This window comes from Salvelinus fontinalis, chromosome 21, assembly GCF_029448725.1.
Source record: "Salvelinus fontinalis isolate EN_2023a chromosome 21, ASM2944872v1, whole genome shotgun sequence".
Lineage (NCBI taxonomy): Eukaryota > Metazoa > Chordata > Actinopteri > Salmoniformes > Salmonidae > Salvelinus > Salvelinus fontinalis.
The window spans coordinates 5,332,942-5,342,801 of record NC_074685.1 but is presented as its reverse complement, the minus strand read 5'-3'; the positions used below and the strand labels follow the sequence as shown (position 1 = coordinate 5,342,801).

Sequence of the window (9,860 nt, the reverse complement as noted above, 5' to 3'; positions counted from 1 at the left end):
AGGAGATGACAGACTAGTGATGGAGGAGGGAACGAGGAGATGACGGACTAGTGATGGAGGAGGGAACGAGGAGATGACGGACTAGTGATGGAGGAGGGAACGAGGAGATGACGGACTAGTGATGGAGGAGGGAACGAGGAGATGACGGACTAGTGATGGAGGAGGGAACGAGGAGATGACGGACTAGTGATGGAGGAGGGAACGAGGAGATGACAGACTAGTGATGGAGGAGGGAACGAGGAGATGACAGACTAGTGATGGAGGAGGGAACGAGGAGATGACAGACTAGTGATGGAGGAGGGAACGAGGAGATGTCAGACTAGTGATGGAGGAGGGAACGAGGAGATGACAGACTAGTGATGGAGGAGGGAACGAGGAGATGACAGACTAGTGATGGAGGAGGGAACGAGGAGATGAATAACAGATCAATGAAAGGCACATCAACTTTGGTCCGGTTTGGTTTCTGTTGTTTGTGTCGATTCAGTATAAAAACTGAAAACATGATGATTTTAGTGTCTCAGCACCGTTTGATAATGTAAAATGTTAGGTCACAATTGGAAAAGAAGGCATAAAGTCTTTCATCATGGCTGAACTATGCTGCCTGAGTTAAGACGTGACTTGGTCTGCCTCCCAAATGGCCCCCTATTCCCTATTTAGTGCACTACTTTTGACCAGGACTGGCACCCTATTCCCTATTTAGTGCACTACTTTTGACCAGTGGCCCTACATAGGGAGCAGGGTGTCAATTGGGATGCAAACCTTGAAACTATTCAGTCGGGACAGAGATGTAGAGAACGCTGTGTGGTTTCGATCCGAAGGTTAGAGAGACATAAAACATTCAGACATTCTAGAATAATCCGCTTTCATGATGATACAAAAGGTTTAGAGTCATGTCTGGCTTCTTTCCTGTTCGGAAATTGAAAAAATAAAATAAAGGTTTTCAATAACATCGCTTTTAGACGTGAGCGAATCAATCCACAGAAAGATACGTATCACGAAGACCATGACCAAGGCAGCTCGTTAGCTCTGGTCCAGGGCGTCACGTGGAGATCAGCATTCAACAAGCCTCACTTAAACGCCCTGGACCAGAGCTAAACTAAGGGGTGAACGTCTACTGCATAAATAACCAAGATGGTGGTTTATGAGGTTCACAGTCTGAACCAGCCCTCAGACACCACAGTCCTATTCCCTGCATACTATTGCCTACTATTTTTTAATGCACCCAAACAGCGTTGGGCCGAGGTCAGTGGGCGAGACAGAAGTAATGCACTATAACAGGAAATAGGTTGCTATTGACGATGCGTCCTCAGGGGCTTTCGGCAAAACTGTTGTGAAAAACAGTGACAGACAAACGTAACCAGTTTTGAACCTTTTTTAAAGAAAAATATTCTAATTAAACACACGTCATCACTGCAGATCAAATGAAAAAATACCCTCAAAATGAATCATACGAGAAACAAGTCGAATAAGATTACAGCTAAAACAAAAAAAACAAGATGGATGATTTTCTAAACAGCTTCACTCAAAAAAAACCAGCAAAATGGAGGAAAACCTGAAATGACCTGAGAGGGTGTTGTGGGGCCTCAACATCAGAGGAATAATGAACCGAGGTAACGTACGTTTCTCAGAGAATAACATTATACCCTACGTTACTAACGTGCATAGCCTATCTATCCAGGTGGATTTTAAAATGAACTGACAACCAGTCAACAGCAGTACACTATTTAGGGAATAGGGTACCATTTGGTACCCAAGCATCTTTCAGTCATTGAGTGAAACACTACGACTGATTGTCCCTCAATGTGTATTGTGTCACTACAAACATATTATAAGAACAGTTCACTTCTACTGTAGAAACTGGCTTCACTTCTACTGTAGAAACTGGCTTCACTTCTACTGTAGAAACTGGCTTCACTTCTACTGTAGAAACTGGCTTCACTTCTACTGTAGAAACTGGCTTCACTTCTACTGTAGAAACTGGCTTCACTTCTACTGTAGAAACTGGCTTCACTTCTACTGTAGAAACTGGCTTCACTTCTACTGTAGAAACTGGCTTCACTTCTACTGTAGAAACTGGCTTCACTTCTACGGTAGAAACTGGCTTCACTTCTACTGTAGAAACTGGCTTCACTTCTACTGTAGAAACTGGCTTCACTTCTACTGTAGAAACTGGCTTCACTTCTACTGTAGAAACTGGCTTCACTTCTACTGTAGAAACAGATTTCACTTCTACTGTAGAAACTTGTTTCACTTCTACTGTAGAAACTGGCTTCACTTCTACTGTAGAAACTGGCTTCACTTCTACTGTAGAAACTGGCTTCACTTCTACTGTAGAAACTGGCTTCACTTTTACTGTAGAAACTGGCTTCACTTTTACTGTAGAAACTGGCTTCACTTCTACTGTAGAAACTGGCTTCACTTCTACTGTAGAAACTGGCTTCACTTCTACTGTAGAAACTGGCTTCACTTCTACTGTAGAAACTGGTTTCATTTCTACTGTAGGAACTGGCTTCACTTCTACTGTAGAAACTGGCTTCACTTCTACTGTAGAAACTGGTTTCACTTCTACTGTAGAAACTTGCTTCACTTTTACTGTAGAAACTGGCTTCACTTCTACTGTAGGAACTGGCTTCACTTCTACTGTAGAAACTGGCTTCACTTCTACTGTAGGAACTGGCTTCACTTCTACTGTAGAAACTGGCTTCACTTCTACTGTAGAAACTGGCTTCACTTCTACTGTAGAAACTGGCGTCACTTCTACTGTAGAAACTGGCTTCACTTTTACTAAGCCCTTTTTTTTGTTGGACCTCACCGGATTTGTTAAGCAAGTCAGTATTTTCTTCAATAGATTGTAAAGAAAAATGAAAAAATTAAAATACAACCCGAGGTCCATTTGCATAACAAGGCATTCTGAGGATCCTGCTGTAGAACTGCTGGACAAAGAGCTAATAAAACTGTTTAGAATGTGAAAACATAAAGCGAGCTAATAAAACGTCATACGTGCGTACATCCAAGTCCCAAATAAGTGTAAGACTTTGAATAAGTCTTCAAATTTTGAAATAATTATTCTGATAAATGTGTTGGAACAGCTACAGGGAGAGAGAGGCCCACGGTACACACACACACACTGTGGTATTTCAGAGTTTCCTGTTCATTTCTCTAAGACGTGCACTCAAAAGCACCAAAACATTAACTTCCATTTCAAAAATATCATATAATACAGCCAACATATAAAACACAGTTCTCTACATGAATCAAATCTGTCACCACATAGATAGTACATGAGATAGTGTCCGTCTCCAAGTACACCCTATTCCCTATCTAGTGCACTACTTTAAATGAATGCATCATATAGGGGATAGGATGCCATTTGATTGACAGACACGGTCTAAAACCTATTGATTATGAACACATTACATCATAAGGCACGTAATAAGAAGTGAAGTAAATACACAGTAAATATGATTCTGATTTCTTGTCTGATTATAGTGGTACAAAAACCCAGTGAGGTTTTCACATGACTTTTCTTCTCTTCTAGAAAAAAGAACAAATGACCAAAATATGAAGGAACTTTTTCTTTGTCTTTAAAGAATCTTGACAATCATTTAGGATATAGACTTGAATAGTTCTGCTTTTTGTTAAGATTGTAAACTTCAAAACAATTATTTCAATTGATTTATTTTACTTTATTATTTTTTGTAGAAGGATTTCCCGTTGTTTAGCTTAAGGTAAATCTTAACAGGGACACCATCTCTTGTCTTGCAGATATTTTTATTAGTATTCTTCTTCCCCTGGCGATTTATGAGACATGACATGGGCTGAGGTTAGTTGACACAGACACAGTCCTAAATTACCCAGAATGCTACTCAGCGGGTCCACATGACCCTCCTTGGAATGTTAAGGCTAGAACACAGCAGCACCAGACAGACAGACAGACAGACAGACAGACAGACCATCGTTATGGGAGCCAGACAGACCATCGTTATAGGAGCCAGACAGACCATCGTTATAGGAGCCAGACAGACCATCGTTATGGGAGCCCGACAGACAGACAGACGATCGTTATGGGAGCCAGACAGATCATTGTTACAGGAGCCAGACAGACAGACTATCGTTACGGGAGACAGACAGACAGACTATCGTTACGGGAGACAGACAGACAGACCATCGTTACGGGAGCTAGACAGATCATTGTTACGGGAGCCAGACAGACAGACAGACGATCGTTATGGGAGACAGACAGACAGACCATCGTTATGGGAGCCAGACAGACCATCGTTATGGGAGCCAGACAGACCATTGTTATGGGAGCCAGACAGACCATCGTTATGGGAGCTAGACAGCCCATTGTTATGGGAGCCAGACAGGCCATTGTTTTGGGAGCTAGACATACCATCGTATGGGAGCCAGACAGACAGACAGACAGACCATCGTTACAGGAGCCAGACAGACAGACCATCGTTACAGGAGCCAGACAGACAGACAGAAAGACCATTGTTACGGGAGCCAGACAGACCATTGTTACGGGAGCTAGACAGACCATCGTATGGGAGCCAGACAGACAGACATGGGAGCCAGACAGACAGACAGACCATCGTTACGGGAGCTAGACAGATCATTGTTTGTTATTTGTTTTGTAGAAGGATTTCCCGTTGTTTAGCTTAAGGTAAATCTTAACACGGACACCATCTCTTGCCTTGCGGATATTGTTATTAGTATTCTTCTTCCCCTGGCGATTTATGAGACATGACATGGGCTGAGGTTAGTTGACACAGACACAGTCCTAAATTACCCAGAATGCTACTCAGCGGGTCCACATGACCCTCCTTGGAATGTTAAGGCTAGAACACAGCAGCACCAGACAGACAGACAGACAGACAGACAGACAGACAGACAGACAGACAGACAGACCATCGTTATGGGAGCCAGACAGACCATCGTTATAGGAGCCAGACAGACCATCGTTATGGGAGCCCGACAGACAGACAGACGATCGTTATGGGAGCCAGACAGATCATTGTTACAGGAGCCAGACAGACAGACTATCGTTACGGGAGACAGACAGACAGACTATCGTTACGGGAGACAGACAGACAGACCATCGTTACGGGAGCTAGACAGATCATTGTTACGGGAGCCAGACAGACAGACAGACGATCGTTATGGGAGACAGACAGACAGACCATCGTTATGGGAGCCAGACAGACCATCGTTATGGGAGCCAGACAGACCATTGTTATGGGAGCCAGACAGACCATTGTTATGGGAGCCAGACAGACCATCGTTATGGGAGCTAGACAGCCCATTGTTATGGGAGCCAGACAGGCCATTGTTTTGGGAGCTAGACATACCATCGTATGGGAGCCAGACAGACAGACAGACAGACCATCGTTACAGGAGCCAGACAGACAGACCATCGTTACAGGAGCCAGACAGACAGACAGACAGACCATCGTTACAGGAGCCAGACAGACAGACTATCGTTACGGGAGACAGACAGACAGACTATCGTTACGGGAGACAGACAGACAGAAAGACCATTGTTACGGGAGCCAGACAGACCATTGTTACGGGAGCTAGACAGACCATCGTATGGGAGCCAGAGAGACAGACATGGGAGCCAGACAGACAGACAGACCATCGTTACGGGAGCTAGACAGATCATTGTTACGGGAGCCAGACAGAACATTGTTACGGGAGCCAGACAGACAGACAGACAGACCATCGTTACGGGAGCTAGACAGACCATCGTTACGGGAGACAGACAGACAGACAGATCATTGTTACGGGAGCCAGACAGACCATCGTATGGGAGCCAGACAGACCATTGTTACGGGAGCCAGACAGACAGACAGACATGGGATGCATCCCAAATGGCAACCTATTCCATATTTAGTGCACTACTTTGTGTAGTGGATAGGGAATGGGGTGCTATTTGGGACAATCCCCTCTCAGCAGAGGTTCTCCTCCAGCCAAACGGTCCGGTGTGGGCCAGTTGGCCTGGGTCGTATTCAGTAGTGTACAAAGTAGCAAAGCGGTTTGCAACGGAAAACAAGAGTTTAGTAGTTACAGTCCCATCGCTGAATTTCCCCTACGGACGCGGGAGAGGCAAACGTCAAGGTTAAGCACTGCTTGCTTAACCCCGAAAGCCATCCGCACCAATGTGTCGGAGGAAACACCGTACAGCTGGTGACTGAAGTCAGCTTGCAGTGCGCCCGGCCCGCCACAAGGAGTCGCTATATCGCGATAGGACAAACATGCCGGCCGGCCAAACCCCTCCCCTAATCAAAACAACGCTGAGCGAATTGTGCGCCACCTCATGGGTTTCCTGGTCACGGCCGGTGGTGACACAGCCTGGGATGGAACCGGGTCTGTAGTGATGCCTTAGACAGCTGCGCCACTTGGGAGACCTTGAAAACAAGAGTTTCTTATTGGACAAGTTCAGGATAGTTCATCCCTGTTTCGGTATGTTTTTTTTCTTTTCGTTAGTTTCTATTGAATACGACCCAGGACTATGGCTCTGGGAGGCTGTTCCGATATGTGGATAGACCAGACCTCAGGGTCAAATTAAAGCACATTGAATTAGCTATGCCTGTTATTCACAGGTCATTACTGTAGTCTACTGTACTCCCTGGTCTGGTCTGGTCTGGCCTGCCGTGCCCTGCCCTGCCCTGGTCTGGTCTGGTCTGGTCCGGCCTGCCCTGGCCTGGTCTGGTCTGGTCCAAGGACTCTGCACAGTAAATTAGATTCCCCTTTTTGCTCTGAACTGTTTTCTCTCTTTTTGACATTTCAATGAAAACCATCACTGTTAAACAAAACGAAACAGCTGCTGTTGTTGTCATGGTGATCTGAGTGGCGTGGTACAAATGTTTAGCTGAGCTACTCAGCGTCGCGCCATGATGATGTCACACCGTGACGTCACAGAGGAGGAGGCCTGATCCTTGGTTGCCCCTCAATCAATGTCGTAATGTTACTTAAAACGGAGGCAGCCCATTGGTTGGGAGGAGCGTCGCTATCGGCTTTGTCAGCTCTTCGATCCTTCCTCCGTGTCCGTGATGATAACCGTTAAAAACACGTTGTGTCTCGGATTCATCTGTTTATTCTCATCCGGTAAGTCATCCGCTCAGAAGACATCCAGTGACTGAAGAGAAGCCAGACTACCGGTACACGTGGTTTAAACGACAACGATGTTCAATGTTCACCACTACATGACGTTGGTGTGCCGATAGTTAAGGAGTAGAGGGGGTTGGTACTTCAGTTATAATGTAACAATAAGGAGTAGAGGGGGTTGGTACTTTAGTTATAATGTAACAATAAGGAGTAGAGGGGGTTGGTACTTTAGTTATAATGTAACAATAAGGAGTAGAGGGGGTTGGTACTTTAGTTATAATGTAACAATAAGGAGTAGAGGGGGTTGGTGCTTCAGTTATAATGTAGCAATAAGGAGTAGAGGGGGTTGGTACTTTAGTTATAATGTAACAATAAGGAGTAGAGGGGGTTGGTGCTTTAGTTATAATGTAACAATAAGGAGTAGAGGGGGTTGGTACTTCAGTTATAATGTAACAATAAGGAGTAGAGGGGGTTGGTACTTCAGTTATAATGTAACAATAAGGAGTAGAGGGGGTTGGTGCTTTAGTTATAATGTAACAATAAGGAGTAGAGGGGGTTGGTGCTTTAGTTATAATGTAACAATAAGGAGTAGAGGGGGTTGGTACTTTAGTTATAATGTAACAATAAGGAGTAGAGGGGGTTGGTACTTTAGTTATAATGTAACAATAAGGAGTAGAGGGGGTTGGTGCTTTAGTTATAATGTAACAATAAGGAGTAGAGGGGGTTGGTGCTTTAGTTATAATGTAACAATAAGGAGTAGAGGGGGTTGGTACTTCAGTTATAATGTAACAATAAGGAGTAGAGGGGGTTGGTGCTTCAGTTATAATGTAACAATAAGGAGTAGAGGGGGTTGGTACTTTAGTTATAATGTAACAATAAGGAGTAGAGGGGGTTGGTGCTTTAGTTATAATGTAACAATAAGGAGTAGAGGGGGTTGGTACTTCAGTTATAATGTAACAATAAGGAGTAGAGGGGGTTGGTGCTTTAGTTATAATGTAACAATAAGGAGTAGAGGGGGTTGGTGCTTCAGTTATAATGTAACAATAAGGAGTAGAGGGGGTTGGTACTTTAGTTATAATGTAACAATAAGGAGTAGAGGGGGTTGGTGCTTTAGTTATAATGTAACAATAAGGAGGAGAGGGGGTTGGTACTTCAGTTATAATGTAACAATAAGGAGTAGAGGGGGTTGGTACTTTAGTTATAATGTAACAATAAGGAGTAGAGGGGTTGGTGCTTTAGTTATAATGTAACAATAAGGAGTAGAGGGGGTTGGTACTTTAGTTATAATGTAACAATAAGGAGTAGAGGGGGTTGGTACTTTAGTTATAATGTTACGATAAGGAGTAGAGGGGGTTGGTACTTTAGTTATAATGTAACAATAAGGAGTAGAGGGGGTTGGTACTTTAGTTGCATTGTAACAATAAGGAGTAGAGGGGGTTGGTACTTTAGTTGCATTGTAACAATAAGGAGTAGAGGGGGTTGGTACTTTAGTTGCATTGTAACAATAAGGAGTAGAGGGGGTTGGTACTTTAGTTGCATTGTAACAATAAGGAGTAGAGGGGGTTGGTACTTTAGTTGCATTGTAACAAGGCCATACAGCTAGAAGTGCCTGGTTCTCATCCAGTAAGGAGTCAGGTTCACTGTGTCAATCATGTCTAAGTGTCTGGCCTTCACTGTCATTCAGCCAAACTGACCAGGTCGTATTAAGGCTCTGTGGTTGATACGACTGACCGGCTGATGAGACTGACTAGCTTGTATCTGTGCGTACGTAGGTGGTGGGTCTGTAGGTGGTGGGTCTGTATGTGTGTCTGTGGTATACTTGTAAACCTCCCAAGAGTGTAAACCTCCCAAGAGTGTTAAATACCTCTCTCCCATCCTCTGGGTCCTTTTAATGCCAGATAAAGGACGTTCTCTTCCCCGCCCATCACTCCTTCCAGCTCAGTCTCTATCTGAAGGCCTTGCATTACACTAGTCTATTACTCAACAATATCATTTAAACTAGTCATTTGTCTGTTGTTGTTTTGTAAGTCAAAGTGGGTCATTCTGTCCGTCACTCCCGCTAGCCCAGCCCAGGAGCGAGGCCCTAGGGAGGGGGGGGGGGGGGGGAGCTGGGTGAGGCGGGTCAGATGGTGCTCTTGGAGAAGGACACGCGGAGGTGGTGGTTCTCTCCCAGGTCGTGGTTGTGGAGGTCGATCAGGGCCTGGATAGCCTCCTCCACTGAACTCAACTGGATCAGAGCCATCTTACGGTCCTTCCTGAGACGGACAGACAGACAGACAGGATAAGATGGTGGATGGACGGACACACAGACAGACAGGATAAGATGGTGGATGGATGGAGAGACAGACAGACAGAGAGGATAAGATGGTGGATGGATGGAGAGACAGACAGACAGAGAGGATAAGATGGTGGATGGATGGATGGAGAGACAGACAGGATAAGATGGTGGATGGATGGAGAGACAGACAGACAGACAGGATAAGATAGGTGGATGGATGGAGAGACAGACAGACAGACAGGATAAGATAGGTGGATGGATGGAGAGACAGACAGACAGGATAAGATAGGTAGATGGATGGAGCGACAGACAGACAGACAGGATAAGATGGTGGATGGATGGATAGACAGACAGACAGACAGACAGACAGACAGACAGGATAAGATGGTGGATGGATGGATAGACAGACAGACAGACAGACAGACAGACAGGATAAGATGGTGGATGGATGGATAGACAGACAGACAGACAG

General features: G+C 44.8%; 1 protein-coding gene across 6 annotated transcripts in view; it reads right to left on the bottom strand.

The window, feature by feature from the left end:
- Window positions 1–1,357: 1,357 nt before the first annotated feature.
- Window positions 1,358–9,860, bottom strand: part of ptbp3 (polypyrimidine tract binding protein 3) — a 134,823-nt gene continuing 126,320 nt past the window's right edge. For all 6 annotated transcript variants that reach the window (XM_055873623.1, XM_055873622.1, XM_055873621.1 and 3 more), the window contains one exon: window positions 1,358–9,365. In XM_055873623.1, the coding sequence (XP_055729598.1) occupies window positions 9,233–9,365 (133 nt within the window). In that variant the 3' untranslated portion in view covers window positions 1,358–9,232. The remainder of the gene's footprint in view (window positions 9,366–9,860) is intronic.